A 19,380-nucleotide genomic window follows, 5' to 3' on the forward strand; every position below is an offset into this window, starting at 1 on the left:
GATATAGTTTGTATGGGCAACTTTAGTTATGTTTAAGACTTAAGATATTTGTCCATAACCACATTATTATATTTGAGGTTTCAAACAATGTCTTTGCCCAACTGTTTTATCAAAAAAACACGAAATACATTACATCTACTTGAAAATGTATCCACAACTGCTGGTTTAATCAGTTATTTTTTTTGAATAATGTTATCATTTGTATATAAAATAATTGACCTGACGGAAAACAGTCATCGGTGCCAGGCCTAATGTCCACTCACATGTTACATGCGAGACTAACCAAATTCTGTATCTTCTCACACCTTTTGAAAGACCTTGAGACAAAAACAAGAGGAATCAAATGAAAATGCACTTTTATTCATATTAAGTATTTTTTTATTTTGTGTATCAAGTATCATGTCATGAAAATATTCCACTGTCCCACTCCTGCTCCCCCCCGCCCTGCGTCCATAATCTGCTCTTTGTGTGGAGTCACAGAACGAGGTGCCAGTCAGCTCGGCTTAAGCCCTTTACTTCCCGGTGGAGGGTGCAAAATGAGGAGCACAGCCTCCTCCCCCCCCTCCCCTCCTTCAGTTGTTCAGGCACTTTTTCCCCTCCATGTGCACATTCCAGATGTCCTGCGTGGACCAGCAGCAGAAGACCTGGTCTTCAGAGGAAGAGCAGCCAGCAGCAGCTTCTGTTCAGAAGTCCAGCTCAAGATGTTTTGTACCCATCAGCAAAACCACATCATGTGTATACATTTGGCTTGAAGCTACATAAATACACTCATAAAGACTTCATCGATATGCAGTAACTTTACAGACATTCACATATTGTACACCAGCCCGCATGGACTCATGCACCATCATGCACACACCGCTTGCTAATGAAAGTAGCCACCAGGTTGTTCATGTCTCCATGTAGAAGACTTGATGCTGTAGTTCAATTTTTTTCACAGTTATAAACAAAATACACAACTCTGTGTCGGGACTCTGCAGCTTGTTATTCTGTGCTAGTTTAGGGAGAAACCTGTTTTTAGGTGTTGAAACTGGAAAATGGAAAGTACAGGAAGATATTGTTGAAACTGGCATCTAGTATGCTCAGAAACTGTTTATAAGCGTATTCAGAGAGAATTCTTCCACTGAAATTCAGATTTGACAACTGATATTTGTTTGAATCTGGGATTTTAGCCAATGACCCATCGTACAGTCTTAAAATGTATCTTTACAAAAACATTCCTCAATCAGTATCAACTCAATAGGTGGCATATACATGTGAATATGTGTCGACGCACAGTGCAGACTAACAAGTAGTGTCTATGAATATCTATAAAATATTTACAGAACAGGCTCTTTTTTTTGGTCATGGGGTAAATAAACAGCACAGAAGCACAGGCACATATTATACAGTATATTGTCCAAATTTAATTGGTACACACATTGACCGACAGAACATTCAGTACCACCTTGCTGAGACTAAACAAACATGTAAGTGCAAGGAGAAAACGTAATATAAAATATCGCACATTGATAACTTTGCGTAAATATCAGATAAACATTTAAATATTACTTTTTCATTTCTTTTTACATACATATGACACTTTTCTGCATCGTTTCCCTCTATGTACATGAGCAGATACAGAATTACACGGAACAACAAGATGTTTTTGGTTAGATTTTTTAAAAGACATTTAAATATAGAGGTGTTCTTGCATGGTCTTTTTTGTGTTTTCAGGTCCAAGGTTTTTATGTTTGTTGGCTAAACGCAACCTTTTTAACGCATCATCATGGACTATAGGTGTGCCTTCAATCCTCTTCAGTCAGATGAGTGTCTGGGAGCTGTTTAAATAACACTGTATTTACACATATTGTCAGTCTGGCATCACTCCAGGTGATGTCTATATTTATACAGGTGGCTCTCATTAGCCATACACCTCTTATTTCTTAAATTAACATGCCATTAACCTTTGCATTGTAACTTTCCCTTAACAACCAGCAGCCAAATCCTGTTTGGAGCACTCATATTGTTCCCATCACATCATAAGCCTCCCTTCACTGTATCCAGATGGGGTTGTTACGATCTGGTCGGCGGGGGTCGGCTGCTGGGGGGTTTCCAGTCGCAGTGAGGTCGCTGAACGTGGAGAAAAACTGCTCCATCTCTTTCTGCAGCATCGTATTCCTCCGCTCGGCGTCGTCCTTGGCGCGCTCCGCGTTGCGCAGCTTGATCTCTGCCATGGTGTACTTCTTCCTCTCCTGGTCCAGCTCCTCGTGGAGGCTCACCATCTCCGTCTCCAGCTCCACGTTACGCTGCTCCAAGCTGCAACAAAGCATTGGAAGAAGTGTCAGCATTTACTAAACTGGCTAAACAACTAAATAAACACTTTATTTGCATTTTCAATATGCTAAATGAATTGCGGTGGAATTGTTGAGGAGGTTAATGGAATATCTTTTGTACCAATACTTCCTACATGATGTTTTGTTTAAGGTCATCACACCACATACAGTCTTGTTTAAATTGTATTCAGCAATATTTTAGCAAATGGTCAATTGTGGTTTTGTATATCTTTCGTGCACATTCCTCTATATTGTACTGTCTACTCTCTATATCTAGGTCATATTTATAAGTCATTATTTGTTGCATGCCATATAAAACTTAAAAAGATCTCAAACTTTGAAGTTTTTATAGGAAAAAGTGTCATCCCTTGTACTTAAGATTTATACATCTGGTCATTATTTATAGTTTTTGTGAAAAAACACTTCTTAGCCGATGGATACCGTTTAATTTTCACTAAATAAGCAAACAAAACTAAATGTCATTACCTTTTTATCCTGGCTTCGTACTCGGTCTTCTGCTTGTTCATCTCCTGTTTGAGACTGGCCACTAGGCTGTGCAGAGCACTGTGGCTGCCGGCTCCATTCCCCACAGTGTATCCCTCACTGTTATCACTGCTGCTGGTGCCCCGACTGCTCCCCCCCGCTCCTTCTCCACTGCCCTCTCTGTTGCTGTTCCTGCCCTCCCCCTCTCCTCCTCCACCAGACTTGGGCTCAGTGTCTCGCACCGCTCCATCGATGTCCTCGTAGTGACCTCCGTAGAAGTCCTGCTCGGGGCAGGTGGTGGTGGAGGAGCGGCAGGAGGTGGAGTTGTCCGGCAGGGAGATCTCACAGGAGGAGGTGGACCAGGTGGCGCTGTCCACGCTCTGCTTGTCCTCGCAGCTGCTGTTCAGACACGTGTTGGCGATGTGGTTCTGCTGCTGCAGGTTGTGGTGGTTTAACTGGACGTTGTCGTACGTGGACAGGCGGTTCTGATTGGATGTTTGATCCACTTGGGTGCCGTCTCGGGTTTTGTTGTTGTCGCGTAACGTGACGCAGCCGTTTGGTACCCACAGACCGTTGCGGCCGTTCAAACCCGCATCAGTGCCGGATAGGCCCATACGCACAACTCCAGTCCCGTTCCCTCCGGTGCTGCCACCACTCGTCACGCCACTGGTGCCCATTTTGGTGCCGGAGCCTTTGAGCGTCCCACTGCGGCGCACCGGTAAACTCCCGCCTCCTGTTAGAGTCTGGCTCTTCTCCTGACTGGGGTCTGAAGAGGGCGAGGAGCTGAAGGAGCCGTTTGTTACGATCCCGCTGCCCTTACTGAAAGCTGGGTTCTTTTTAACCGTCATTGGTGGACTGCGGGTGATGTCAAAGCGTCCGATGACACCGCTACGAGGGCTGGCCGATCGCGGGGAGACGTTGTTGTCCACGTGCTGGCGGTGCGACGGAGATGCGGGTGCTTCCCAAACACACTGCCGCACCACCTGTGTGTTGTTGTTCTCGGCGTTCTGGGTCACCGTAGCGATGGCGGAGGTAGTCGTGGTGGCTTGTCCACGTGGCAGCTCGATGTTGTTGTTGTTGACAAGCTCGAGGGCCGTGGGGCTGTCCTCTTCCAGGGGGAACAGCACGTCTTGGCGGCCAATCAGAACGGCCATGAGCTGCTGGACCAGAACAGTACCTGAAAAGATGAGACCTGAAATCAGTATCTTTCCTTTTGAAATGTGCATATAATTACTCTTAATGTTAAAATAATGTCAGCATGCAAGACACGCACACATGACGAGCCAGAATACTGACCTTCCATAATAGCGACTGGATCCTCGACCTTCGGCCTCAAGATATTTGGCCCGAAGACTGTGGCCAAGTTTTGGACGCTCATTTTATTCACCCCTGAATACGACTGGACTTCATCTAGAAATCTGGCAAAACAACACATTTGAATAAACATTTCCCCGTTGAATATTTATCATGATTTTACTTAAATATAATTTAAAAATAATTTATTACCTGCAGATGTACTTCAGAAGGTTGTAGTTTACCCGAGGTAGATCTTCCACAAGCTTTCTCAACTCCTTCATACCCTGCAGATGATGCAAATACTTTTTAAATCACACCAACAGACTGAATAGACAACACAACAAATCAGTGAAAAATAATTAAAATATATTCTACGATATTTAATATGAAAATGTTTAGAGGACCAACGTTTCTCTCAGCGATTGATTTTGATTAAAGCAATGCTTTGAATTTTCAGAGAACAAAACAAATGGTAATAAAATCCATTATTAGTAATCTAAAAACAATTAGTATGAAATTATTCCGATCACCTTCTGGGGAATGCTTACAAAGGTATGTTTTATTTTATAATCAGAGTTAATATTGTTCCTCTTTATGAGAGCTACTATGCTAACCCATGTGTGGTGGATTTTTGATTTTCAAAATGCAGAAATGTTTTCAAATAAGACAAATCATCAAACACTATTCTGATTTGTAAATGTTCTAATCTGCAATGAGCTCACAGGATTACAAACAACCAAAACCTGCTGCAATCCAATGACAAACTGGTAACCTTTTCTGTTATTGTGAATTCTCCTCACTGTTCAAAGTCCTTGGAAGTTTCATAGGCATGGCAGCACTAATCTAGGCTTGAGGTGTAACTTGATCCAAGCACATGCACACAAATGCACAAACTTGGGCTCTAGTGTAAATGAGAGGAGGAGGAGGAGGAGGAGGATTAAGAGACTGTGAGGAACCCAAAGACTCGCCCCCTGCTGTGAAGCATTATCTTTAAAGTGTGAGAGAAATCCTGTTTAGAGACCAGCTTTAATCCCACAGCGCAGCACTTTGGATGATTTATGTTAGAGTTTTTTAGTGCTCACTTCTGTGGATGTGCAGTATAAGCAAGGTACAGGTAGGAAGAAACCAATCAAGCTCTCTTTCTTACCATTTCATCATCTTTGCTGAGGAGCTTTGCGGAGGCCAGGAAGTCGTCGAACTTGTTGAAGGGGACGACGGGCTCCGGCAGCTCTCTGAGGTACAGCTTCAGGAGAGAGGCCACTGTGTGCACATCCGTGTTACTGCACAGGAACATCACAGACAGATATAGAGAAATGATTATTGGTACATGGCGTGGAGGCAAACAGAAATCCTCATGAATACTCCTGCAGCAAGAGGACTGCTGGGAAATCTTAAAGGCAGCTGTCTGTAGTGTTGTGTTTCAGAATCAAGCATTCTTAATTGATCCCCGGGGGAAAAATGGCATTACATTACAGTTACTGTACACCCATTTAAGAATAGAAATACAGTATATATAATTATAGAGACATTAAAACTGTGGTAAGCACTAGTATGTGACAACATTAATTAACTTTGGGGGAATTGCAGCAAATGTTGGATTGAGGAAATGTTGCATTATACAACAAAAGTCAATGTGGAGATACAAGAAATCTTATGTAAAATATGTATAAAACCATATATACCGATTTATTCATAATAATTCAGAACAATGGGGTCTATTTATAAGTGTTAAAATTGGTGAATATTTTAAGAGTTTAAGACGAAGTGCACAGTGCAGATAAAGAAATGCAGTCATGAGTGTTATTGATATTTCATATTTATCTCTCTGTCATAAAAGATTATCTGGGTGTATCAATTAAACTCTTGCTTTAATGCTTGATCGAAATGCCACAAAAATCTGTGGTTATTTAAGCCTCACTAAAGATTTTTGTTGTAGGAGAATCAGGCAAACACAGGAAAGAAACCAGAACATAGGCAACAGAAAGACAGACCGGTAACAACGTAGGCAACACAGAGAACTAAAAGATCTGCCAGAATGCAAGAGGATTTCGGAGGTGAGCAGGAGGGTATCAGAGCTAACGAGGGAATCACAAGGTGAGGGACGGTTAAGAAAACTAAAATCAGACGTGTGTGGAGACGGAGGAGGGCGGAGGTGTTGCCCCTGCACGACATGATTTGTGTTAAAGACAGGGTTCATACACTTTTTCACCAATGATTTTCAATGACTTTTCCATGACCTTTACCTAATTTTCCATGACCAAAAATATTACTCTTTCTCAGCGGTACAGGAAAATAAGGTCTGCATATGAAACATGTTGTGCCTATCTAAAACAAATCAAATAGTAGGCTTACTAGCTTCTACACGCTAAAGCAACTAAAATCTCTCACCAGCAAAATACCTCGTCAGTTAAATGCTAATTTACGTTTCATTACTATACGATACAGTATTTATTATCATTATAGTATTACTATTTCGGCAATTAGATCAAATATAAATTATATTTGATGCAACTTTAGTTACATTTCCATGACTTTTCCAAAAACTTTGGGAAAAATATTGTTTTCCATAACTTTTCCAGGGCCTGGAATTAGCTTTTTGAATTTCCATGACTTTTCCAGGTTTCTAATGACCGTAAGAACCCTGTAAAGATGTAGGAGGCGGAGATGTGTCATGGTGCAGCTGACATGATGGTGATTTTGTGGCCTGTGTTTCTAGGAAGTGCTCAGATATTGATGTATGTAGGCCTGGGTTCATGTCACTCCTATCCAGATTTTATGTATGGTTGGTAGACTAGATGGTGGGAGTGAAAGAGGAAGAGGAGCAGAGCATTTCTCTGTCATCCTGACTTATGGATGAAGGTTGTCACATTAAAAAAACAGCTCCGTCTCGCAGGACAGCAACACAACGCATAGTATGAAGGCACATTGTGGAGGGTCTGTATACGTTATTTTGAAAATTGAGTTCACAATTGAAATTATCGCCCTTAACATCTTGACTAATCTCAATTCATTTTCAAACGTGACCGCATAATTCAAATGTTAATTCACTTCAATAATGATAAAGGTGCAAATTGACCCTTAACATCTGGTCATACCGTCATTTAAAACTATGGGAAGGACTAGTATTTAACAACATTTATTTATTTCAGGGGAATTTAAGCAACCAGTGGATGAGAGTGAAACATTTTTTAAATAATATCCCAACCTATCTTGACAGCATTTACCTTTGAGGACTAAGCTATCCTTTGCTATGTGTTATCACCCACCTATATTTAACTCCCCTCTGTCCAAAAAAGATGTATTGTGAAGTACTTTGACAGTCAACAGTCAAATACACAAACAGTTTCCCTTATTGGCAAATATATTTTGAACGACAAAGCTATACAAACCTGAAACATATTTTCTAAATCACCTACTGCTGCATGCATGGTTCAGAGTATTCCCTATGTCATTAAGTTTATAGCTCTGCTTATTTTGTAAAGACTTAATTTAATTCATCTGTTTGAAATGCTGGTGTGACAGGGCAAAAACCAAGAGGGCGAGAGAGGTGTCAATCAAGCACCCACACAGCCTGGAGGAGAGGTCTAATCAAGTGAAAACCCTTGTGGGGGTGGACAAAGGGTCTTTAGTTGTATAATGTATTCAGTGCCTCCATTTGCTCAGTGTCGGTTCTTATTGCTTATGCACCTGTAGACTTAAAATAAAATATATATTCAAGATTTGACTGCAGACTAACTGAATTTAATCAAAATGATTGTTTAGCATTTACTGAGAAAATATCTACCTCCTTGTAAAAATAAATCATAACCTTTTTTTTGTCATGGCAGGGGAAGCACAGGTGAAACTAAGGCCCCAGCTCCATGGGAACGCATACGGCAAAACGCATCGGAGTAACGCAAATGCAACCGCAAAAAACCTTCCGCCCACACGCAATATACACCGGATTGTGTCAAGCTCCACGAGACGGCTCCGTTTACATCCAACCGCTGGAAAAGCTGCAGTACATATGCCGAACCTGTACGTGGCGCTGTAACTTCCTCCACAAAAGCAGCAACTTCCTCCACAAAAGCAGCGAAGAAGAATGGTTGTCATGGCTGCACTTCTGTTTATTCTCCGCGGTGGGGGCACATCCATGGGTGGGGGCCGAGGGAACCGCGCAGAGTTTTTCGCCGGTCAATGTGTGTTAAAGTTTAAATCTTCATGCTTCCTCATGCAGCAGCTGATCCAGTAAGTAAACCCGACAGTAAAAATAAACATATTTATAACTAGTTTAGGTAGTTTGAGAGGTAATTAAAATAGCTAAGGGTGGTGATCTGACTTGAAGTGTGTGTTTTGCTCCCGCTGCTTCACAGCCGGAGGAGCTGCGTGTCTCCGTCCTGTCAGATTAGACTTCACTCGCGTTTATGTTCATATCGAGATAAAGATAAATAATCTGAATTCAGTGTGCAGTGTACTTTTGCGGGGGTGAGCAGCAGAGGTGGGGAGAGGCGGGGCTATGAAACGGATGACCGTATAGGCGACCCCACGGCCCCGTTGGACCCCCCAGAGCGCTCCGTTCCCAGATCTATCCACCTTTGGACCCGTTGTCGTTTGCGGGGTCTGTTTCTACGTTTCCCTTACGGCGTCGTCGAGCTTAGAGGGCTATACGCATGAGAAATATGCGGATTCAACCCGTTTTCGTCCCCGTGGAGCCTACGCCTAATACCATTAGAGACTGGCTCTGTGTCAGGTGTTTGTCAGCTAACAGCATAGCATCAGTGCAATGCAACTGAGTGAAAAGCATCAGCTGTTAACCTGATTAATTACATCGTGTTTTCCTGCACTGACATCAAAGTGACAGACATTAGGTCAATGCCTTGTAATGCTGTGTTTAACAATTCAGCATCGAAAAAGGCGACCTGGAGATGAGAAAGAACACAATAAATGGAGGAATAGAAGAATTCATCAAATTGTGTCACCATCTGCTAGTATATCGCAGCAGGTACTGTGTTCAAAAGGGTGAGTATAGACCAATATTTGTTAAAATATGTATTTTCTGTATGTATGTGTAAAGTTACATAAAATGTATTTTACTTATCTCCTGTTGAGAAAGGATGAAGGTGAGGAAACTTGTTTAAAATGGTGGTCAGAGTAATTTTCTGAATCTTCCCAATTTTCTTTGTGTGTTATAAGGCATCCCTCAAAAAGTATAGATTTTTCTGATGGAAAAACAGTATTGAAAACACCTTTGGTTTCCATAAAATGTCCAAAGGAATTCAGGCTAACAGTCGCACCTGTGTGTTTCCAGAGGTGCAGAACTTGAACATATCAGCTTCCCATTCAAATGCACTGAGGAAATCCAAGCAGCCCGTACACTCACCAATCAAAAGAAGGTTTTTCTCCACAGTCGAAGGCGTCCTGCAGCTCTTTGACCAGGTTGGCCTGTCCGGGCAGCCTGAACAGGCCCTCCTCCCTCAGGCCCCACTGCCGGATGAAATCCACACACTGCTCCACCAGCATAGGGGCCAGCTTATTCCCAAACCGGCGCTCATAGCGCACAGTTTCCTCCAACTTCTGACCGAAAATCCCTGAAACACAAGACCAAAGTTTTAATGATTGTAAGAGATTGATTAATGCTTCACAAAATCAGTATTGGGTCATTGTTCTTTGATGCTTGTGTGGACATAATCAGCATGCTTTTATTTCAAAGCGATATAAATATCAAACAACTCCAGTGTTTCCAGGGTTTTATGATATCTTTCTTGTATCACAGATGCTTACAATTTGTTTCAATTTGTGACAGAAACTCTTAGCAGCTACAGAGTATGATTCTGAAATTACTAGAATTATAGTATAGCCTTTGAAATATTAATACTGTTTAATATCCTGCACTAATTCACTTTCTCTTTTGAAGTGAAAGTAGCCTTTTTCAAAGAAAAAAAACATTAGCCTAGCATCTGCAGCTTAAGGCACATCAAAGAGAGCAGTTAAATCAATTGAAGAAAAAGTCAGATAAGGCCAGCTAGACAGTCCGAGCAAAAAATATGTACACCCACAAAGCCTTAGTCTGATGATCAAATCTCTAACTTCCTGCTGAGCACCTCTCGCCTTTTGTCTGAGGCAGTCGGCGTAAAAAGAGACTGACTTCCATTTGCAGCCGTCTCATGTGGATGCAACACAAGAGGGGATTAAGGCAGCCTTCCTGAGAGATTTGGATCTGCATACTTTTCCGGTCTCCAGAGACAGACAGAGGCTACTCACACTCATGCATACACGCTGTACAACAAGGTAGTATACAGTAACAGAGCTTAACAGAACCCTTGTGCATTGACAACACAAAGCTTTAAATCAACTGGTGTTGGTTGGTGAAATTGTAGCTTAAATGAGTGTTTTGAACAGGAGTATTGGTACATAACGCCATAGATTTTACGCAAGCTGTTTTACCACTATCAATATTATGGTATGTTGTCATACTCACCCCTCTTGAAAAGGACACAACTTGTTAGCTTCCGGAAGAAATGCCTATTAATAAATTTGTGATAAGATAACACACCCGAGGCGCAGAATTTAAAGTGTCTGCAGTCTAGCATTTTACAAAAACCAGCCTCGGTTTTTGCAGCTTTGACATAAAGCAAAACAAAAACTGTTCTGAAATAAAAGCGCTGCATCAGTTTGCTAGGTCAGTCAAACCGTCTTCATATCCATGTCTCAGAAAATGTTGATTAAAATGATCTTTCATTTGAAAATAAGCAGCTCAGAAATCAACAGAGAAGTCTTGTGCTCTTTTCTTTTCCTCAGGGACTTTTCCACTTCAATCCTCACAAAAACCCAAATATGAACGAAACAGTCACAAGAAATTCCCAAAATATAATGAAAGCTGTGTATCCGTGTTCCAAATATTAGCTGAATCAAAGTGAAAGATGGATAAGTCAAGCTCCACCAGAGTAAAGGACAGTGAATATCCTCATGTAATAAAAAGAGCAACAGAGAACAAATGAGAAAAGGGATGTTAAAGAGTTCATCCCACCAGACGTTCTGGTCATGAGTCTAGGAATGTTTTCCCTGGGTCACATGTAGCTGTGTGTGTGGACCGGCTTATGAAGAGTGTGTGCATGTGTTTATGTTTGCTGGCTCGTACCACATCTAGAAAAAGTCTTAACACAAGAGCAACACCTCGACTCTGCTAACACTCAGCAGGTTCCTTCAGCACTCTCAGGTTCTGTCAGCTACACCGGCTGCACACACACACACACACTCATATCCTCACACACACACACACGGAAGGGGAAAGAGGTCCAGACCCAACACGGTCCAATTTTTCCATTTCCAGTGCTTATCGTCTTCTCTTCATTGTCCTTGATTCCTGTTCTGTGATGTGGTGTGGTAGATGAATGTTCCTCAAATAGGAGATATGAACCTGATTTTAACGCCTTGATGACTTTTCTGAATGTTACATATAAACAGTGAAACAAAACGGCCCCAAATCGAGCAAGTCATACACTAAATGAGAACTCTAACCCACAAGTAGAAGGCGGACAAACATCACATTAAACTGTGGTATTAACTGTAATTAAGGTTGAAAACAGTGCCTTCAAATGTCAAAGAAAAGGAAATGTAATATTTGGAGGTGGTGGTCTGCTTTAACCACTTTAGTCCAAACCAACAAATGAAACTGTCTAGAAAACTCTCCCATGTAAACTACATGGGTGGAAATATTCAATTTGTACTTTTTACAGTTTAACATTTCAATTTACTACATAGCAGGAATCCAACAACAACAACAACAGCTCAAATTAAAAATGCTAAATCTTTACATATGAAGAATTGGTAATTACCATGGAACAATTCTCCAAAGATCCAGATGGAGAGACCACAGCTGCACATTTCTCAATCATCGAACTTCAAACTGCCTCTTGTCAAACTGCTGGCCAGTAATTAATTCCACATCATAGCAAGTGTTGGGCACAACATGACAGCTCCGAGCTCCTCTGTGGGTCAAACAGTCTCCCTCTCTATCTGTCACTCTCTGATCAAAAGTTTTAATCACACTATAACAGCCAATCAGGGCTCAGCTCAGTCTCTGCTGCTACTGCAAAATGTAAAAGCCTGGAATATGTGTGCGTTTGTGTGTGAGCCGTGTGTGTATATGTGTGAAAGCCGGCTCCGCCACCTTTCTTGTGGCATCTTTGACAAATGGCTCGTCCTTTTGAAGAGCAGTCAACTGCAATAGACATCAAACTGCCTGCACTGAAAACAGAGGGGCCAGCTCAGGCTCGTCCATTCACTGTGACACACAGAGAGCGGCCTGAACTGCCCGTCCGGTCTCAAACGCCGCACTTGTGCCCCGCTCGTACACAATGTAGACCAATGTCTGCCAGCAAAGTCAATAACAAGCTGTAGCGGCGCAGCAGGACACTCTGTAATCATCACACTGATCCCAGGGAAAACGTCATGAGAACGATTACAACATCATGCACTTCAGCTTTGAGTTACTGTGCACTTTTTGATTATTACATCGCCATTGTTTGTTGGCTTATTTGATGCATGTAATTGATTTTAACAACCATTGTTATTTAGCACGAACAAGCGCGATAGGAAGAGAAAAACAAAACTTGCACGATGATGACACAAACGTGTGAGAAGAGATTCAAGCAGCACAAATATAGCGCAGCACATTTTCTTAGGACTAAAAGCCTTTACAAAGTATGTGCGTGATGAATAAACCAATTTCAAATGCAAAATACTTGCCTGCAAATATTATCTGTTTCAGGGTTTTATTTCGAAAGTCATTGTCTTGTTTTATTATAATTCTCATAAATATTTATTTTTCATTTCATTTAAGATATAGGCTCAACAAAAACCATTCTGCAAAATGTCATTGGTTGAAGCCTTTATGCATTTGTTCTAATAAGAGATTATGTTCATTTTTGCTGCATTATATAAGTGTTCTTTGTGGAAGTATTCAGGTTGATAACAGTTCTGAAAAACATATTGACGTGCTAATTAGATGCATGAAAAAGCCTGTGTGTTAAGGGCTGTTTAAACTAAAGTAGTGTAGTTGTAGTAAGAAACGCGGAAGGACACTGAACGAAACACTGAGGAGGGAAGGAGGAAGCATATGTTGCAACCTCCAGTCTTTGTAAACATGCCATGTTGTCAAACTTTGGAGATAAAGTCTTCAAAAGTTAGGATATAAAATACTGGTAAAATTGTGGTCAACTGATACAAGTAATCTTCATAAAACAGCTAAACCTGTATTGTGTAATCACATCTAGTTTCAGTTGTGAAAATACATGTGGTATTGTACCTGGAAATGACTGGTAAGTCCCAACTCTACCATGCACCAACTACAGTAACATTATTATCATTGTGCACAATGCAACTCATTCTTTCAGTCCTCAATGATAATGGATGTTTCAATATAATGGACGTTTTTTTTATCAGTGGGATGTAACCACACGGTTAACACTATTGGCGCATTTCCACCACACGGTCGGCCTCGGCCTCGCTCGGTACTGCTAGGCCACGTTGGGCCTTGTTAGGGCCGGCTCACTTCATGCTGCGCTTCCATTACAGTTTAGGAACTGGGGTAGTTACTATAGTAACGCAGTGTAGGCGGAGCCGTGACGTCATCTTCAATGAGAACCCCAGAAAAACAACACAGCCGTTAGCTGTTAGCACTCAGAGCTCACAGCTCCTTATATATGTTCAGAAACTAGACAAAAGTTAAACAAGTACACACCACAGACTGCCTGTGTCATGGCGAGTACAGTCGCTGCTTTATTTATGTCTGTATAGGCCGTTGTTGTGAGTGTGGACGGTCGGAGCATATATTGAGTTAGCTTAGCCAATCTCCATTTAGAAAACACGCATTTTAAAAGGTTTTTCGCCTGCCGTCTGTCTGCAAACTTGCCAAAGCATTAATTCATGGTTTTTACTAACCGGTATCAGTATGTTGTTACTTCGGCATCATTTTGAAACGTGTATTACAATTAAATCACGGTCAAATATGTTCATCTTGTTGTAGTTGTAGCCTCCTTGCCAGCGATTCTCTCTCTAGTTTAGCAAACTCAGCCCGACTCAGCCCTGTTTGTTGGCCCCGATAGAACCACGATTTTGTCGGGCCAGAAAAGAGGTGAAAAAGTACCCCCGGGCCGGAACTAGGCCTAGTGGAAGCGCAACCAAAAACGGGCCCGGCACGACACGGCACGCTTAAACCGCACTCCGCGCCATGGTGGAAATGCCCCATAAGATTGTCTTTTGTAAACTCTGCAAGTCATCCCAAAGAAGACCAAACTGTTTCTTGTTAACATTAAGATGTTATGCAGCTAATAACAACAGTGGTTGTTTGTTTACTGACCTCCGCCAAAAGGAGCCCAGATGACCCTGCGGATCGTCTTCACCCAATCCTCCATGTCATTCTGGGTGCTGGCCATAAGAAGGTAGGTCTCATGGTTGGCTGTCATCCGCTCTCTGTCTCCCCCTGTTCAAACAAAACACAGAAATATAGACGATTAGATTCTCCTGTAGATTGTAGCCAGTTGAACTAATATACACAAGATCTTCACTGAGAAGTCCATTCTCAGCGTTGGAAGCTTCATGTTGCATACTGGCACTAACACTAAATGTGATGGCACAAAATCATCAAACTCAGATGTAAGAAGAAGCTTTCCTCCTTCAGCAGATACAGGGGGGGAAAATCCTTTCAGGGTCAAACTCGGACATACATCACACTGCACAGTGAAGCTGAAACATCCAAAGGACAAGACATGTACAGTATATAGGGAAGGTGACTCTTGTATGACCTCTTGGTAACCCACACATCACTTACTTCAAATGTTCATGGATGATACAATAATTCAGTCATAAGGTGTCTCAATTCTGGAAACACACACACTCCTTCTCGACTGTGCTGCAGCGATAAATCAAAAGAAATGTTTATATCCCTGGGCAGACGTGTATGTTCCATTAGAGCCAGGCTCAGCTATCCTGATTCGACTCGTGGATAATGGCCAGGAGCACTCTACTGTCATGTGATACCAACAGGCTGAAGCCGAGGGTCTGGACCTGTTTCACATGACAAATCTGGCTGCAGCCATTTACTACGACAACAGACAACATTTGTAGTGCTGAACTTATCTTTATTGAGATTAAACACGCAAACAAACGACTCGTGGCATTTCACACTGATGCACCTGCTCTATTCTCGGAAGAGATGCGCTATTAAGAGACAAATGGGGTGTCACACAACAGTTGAATTATGCATGACTTTGACCACTAGGGATCCTGATCCATCGATTGTATTCCAGGATGAGAGCTGAGCGTTGCATATAAAAGATATTTATGGACTCTCTAAACATAACATGACAGATTACCAATAAGGAGTCCTAATGACTTGAAATGAAGCAAAAATGTAAACTGTTTTTCAAAAAGAACCAAACGAGTCATTAGTTCAAGTTTTAATAGTGAGGTTCATAACATCAGAATGAGAGATGTTCTAATGGATTCAACAATGTATTCTTTCCCCAAAAGCAGTTCTCATTCCCCATCCCAATATCAGGTTATTATTATCAATGTCACTCACTTTCATAAATGAACACGTTTGCAGGTGTGGGCTTAAGGAATTCACTCTGACAACAGTTCCATATGTAAACCAGTTTCGAAGAACCGAAAAAAATAGACTCAAATTTATTTTGATCTGGATTAGTCGGACAGCTATATTTGGAGACAAACTTTGACAGTGATACAGATGCTCCCTGTCAGTCTTAGTGAGATCTCATTAGCAGGCAGCAGATGCCAGTGTTTTCTCTGTGTGGCATTCTCCATCTGCAATCTTTACCCACTTTATAAAACACAGCCAATGTGAGAATTAAGAAGAGTTGAAGACGAAGAGCCATTGTACTTTAATATCTAATACTTTACCTAAACATTACTGTTATTGCTCATTCTCAGCATTTTCCGACTGCCAAAATAAATCAATGTACGAGTAGTCAATTATTGATTAGCTGATCAACATAAATGACAAATGTCTGGTTCCAGGTTTCAAATGTAAGGATTTGCTGCTAATATCCATTGCATAGCATTGTAAAAAGCATTGATAGTATTTGTTGAATACAGTTGTATACAATTAACTGTGAAATGTTCTGCAGATTGATCAGTAATGAAAATAATCAGTAAAAGTAGAATTGATGGTGTCTGTACAGTAAAATGTGTGGTATGCATGTCTACGCTTTTACAACTATTAACTAATTCACACAAAATGATCAAATTTTAAATGTGGGATATATTTTTGGGTAGTAGGCTAAACAAACGATTTATGACATGTTCTGTTCTTGTTAGAATCAGGTTTGAAAAGTCACAGTTTAAACAATATAGTAAAAAGCAGATTAATGATGATTGTATGGTGTCCAAATATCATTGCAGTAAGTAAAATAAATGCATAATCCCTCCATATTGTGACTGAAGTAACAGTAGAGCTACCTAACTAAAGCTTGCAAAGTCAAACTCTAAACACACATTTTGAGGTTTTTACCTGTATTATGATCCGTGTCCAGGCAACAAGTCGTTCGTCTTAATTTTAGCATAGTGCCCTCTGATCCAGTGATCAGTCACTACCAGCTCCTGACTGCCATTATTAACACCTCGCATGGAGCAGGCGGACACACGATTAACTTTGTCAATCTAACCCTAATCTCTAGTCTCGCAAAACAGCATTTGTATTCGAGCTATTTTGCTGTTCGTCCATTCATCACTTCAACATAAACAAAGAGGCAGCTTCTGCTCACCTCTTAAGCGCAGGATTCACATCCACGATGTTATTTCATCTTTAGCTTCCTCAACCTGCGACATGCAACAGATTTCCACTGAAGCCACTTGTCAACAAAGCGGAACGATGCACTGCTCAGCCGGTGAATGTGCAGCTCTCTGCGCACATGTGAGTTGTTCCGCCGGTGGAAGAGCTCCGTCGCTCCAAAATACGTCAAACAAGCTTCACGTTAAAGAGTATTAACCAGGAGAACTCCGAGTAACAAAGTGGCCACATTGGCTGGTAAAATAATGGATTTAAATGCAGAGACGGAGACAGGAAGAGAATATCGATCTGTCCGTGTGTCCACTGTTTGTTAAGACAGTGACCAGCAGGGGCGGGCAAAGCTTTTTTAAGGGTGGACTCGAAACCAAGTTAGTCCCAACCCCCATGTCCCTATTGAAAATATACATCTTTACAAATAGCTCACACATAAATAATTGCAAAATGATATAGTAAACAAATACATAATTTAAAGTAAATAATTAGGTAGGTCACTGATAACTTTAACATGGGTCATTGGTGCATTATTGTAAACTTCTTCAGTAACCTGTGCCAAAAACTGCAGTTTACCGAATAGCCACTAGAGGCTCTTGCAGCTTGTGAATAAACTAAATTATCACCCTTTGCTAGGTAACAAATAAAAATGTAAATTAAATTTGTTCAGAAGAAATGTGCTAATGTTCACGGCTGTATTGTTAAAACATTGCTGGATTATGAACATTTCAAAAGTATATTTACACTTTAGTAGCTAAACGGCAATAATTAAATAATAGAAAATTATAACAATGACACATGGCTGGCATATTGTGTCCTTGAGACAAAGAGGAACGATATAATTAAGGGAGACTTTTGTCTATTTAGCTACAACTGACATCTTAGGTTACCCTTTAATGGCAGGTGCAGGCTTTTTTTGCAGGAAAAACTACTGTCACTATCCTGTAAATAGAAAGTTTTGGCTAGAATTACGAGAAAATGGTTAAAAGCCTTGCCCTGCTTTCTATTAGCGTCACATTTAGTTAAAAGGTCAACAGTTTGATGTTAATTTATTGACCAGTGAAGTGGATCTGGATCCACAGTGACACCAATTTGTCACACTTGCCAATTTGTCACACTTGCCAATTTGGCACCCAAAAGTTTCTCAGTCACATTTGCATTGATTGTGATGCAAAGTAATTGTGATTTCCTGGTTCCCCTGAGAGTACTTTTGTCCACATTTAAAATCAATCAGCCCTTTCTGTTTCCATTACTTGCATGGTGGGACAGTACTTCCTTTTGGAAACAACGGTTGTGAAGCTATTAAACAAGCATGCAACAGGATTATACAGCATACCACGGCTATTACAGCACACTCCTGTTCCCACTGCCATTTCCTGGTGATGCTCAACCTTCTTCCACAGTGGCTGAATTGGCTGCATTGTTTATAAAGACAGGAGCAATGTCAAACTTGCTTAGCATATGGACAACATCCTGGATGAAACCTTTAAACACTATGAGAGCGCTGTTTCCTGACTCTTTATGACTGAGGAACAATGTTTGCTACCTCTGTAGCCCAGTAACCTTAACTATCATATCCTGCATTATATTTTGTTACTGGAAATGTGTATTTCCACATGTATATTTTTTTACTTTTTAAATGCTATTTTATTTCTACTTCAGAAATATTTTAGATTGTTTATGTCTACTGTCTTAATTTCTGTTATGTACGTTGCCTTGTTTTTTATGCTGCTGCAATGCAAACATTTCCCAAATTGGGATCAATAAAGTACTTATCTATCTATCTATCTATAATATCAGTATAATACTTATCCTAGCAAGTTTGCTTATTACTTCCTATGAAACAGACAAGTATCAGAAGCAGCAGATAGGCATCCATTTTCAGGCTGTTTGAGACAGATGACATGAATAACAACCCTTATCTAGATTTACTTCTGATTACTACTTTACAAAAGATAACAACACAAGTCGAAACAATGTAACTCTGGCTCCCTTTGTGTGTATGTCCAGGAAGTTTAATTGACTGTTTAATGAGAGCTAAATTGATTAAACAAATGAGTTCATTGGAAAAACTGACTCAAATGAGCAGCTGCAATGATTGAGTCATCGGTTTGTGAATGACATAGGTGCTATAAACTGCTCCAGGAACTGATGGATAGTTATTTTCTATGGGAGCTTTTTTTGGCCAAATGCAATTAAACTATTTCACAGCACAAGAGCTAATTGTTTGGAGACACATGTTGAGCCTTAGCACAAACACACAGCATTCCCAGATAACTCCTGCTGCATTGTCTCCTGACTTCAGACAAATAGAAACCAATCAATGATTAGTCTCTAGGACAAATACGGCAAAACGCATCGGAGTAACGCAAATGCAACCGCAAAAAACCTTCCGTCCCCACGCAATATACACCGGATTGTGTCAAGCTCCACGAGACGGCTCCGTTTACATCCAAACGCTGGAAAAGCTGCAGTACATATGCCGAACCTGTACGTGGCGCTGTA

The 19,380-nt window shown here is 41.0% G+C and overlaps 1 protein-coding gene across 5 annotated transcripts in view; it reads right to left on the reverse strand.

Annotated features, from left to right (window-relative positions):
* Positions 1-1,386: 1,386 nt before the first annotated feature.
* Positions 1,387-19,380, reverse strand: part of arhgap24 (Rho GTPase activating protein 24) — a 65,332-nt gene continuing 47,338 nt past the window's right edge. For 3 of the 5 annotated variants that reach the window (XM_034123381.1, XM_034123383.1, XM_034123382.1), the window contains 7 exons: positions 14,434-14,556; positions 9,454-9,661; positions 5,242-5,374; positions 4,305-4,378; positions 4,095-4,216; positions 2,802-3,975; positions 2,034-2,298 (listed from right to left, as the gene is read on the reverse strand). In XM_034123381.1, the coding sequence (XP_033979272.1) occupies positions 2,034-2,298; positions 2,802-3,975; positions 4,095-4,216; positions 4,305-4,378; positions 5,242-5,374; positions 9,454-9,661; positions 14,434-14,556 (2,099 nt within the window). Of the gene's footprint in view, positions 2,299-2,801; positions 3,976-4,094; positions 4,217-4,304; positions 4,379-5,241; positions 5,375-9,453; positions 9,662-14,433; positions 14,557-16,858; positions 17,142-19,380 lie in introns of those variants that run through there. The other 2 variants (XM_034123384.1, XM_034123380.1) reach the window with 2 other exon arrangements.

This window comes from Trematomus bernacchii, unplaced genomic scaffold (assembly GCF_902827165.1).
Source record: "Trematomus bernacchii unplaced genomic scaffold, fTreBer1.1, whole genome shotgun sequence".
Taxonomy (NCBI): domain Eukaryota; kingdom Metazoa; phylum Chordata; class Actinopteri; order Perciformes; family Nototheniidae; genus Trematomus; species Trematomus bernacchii.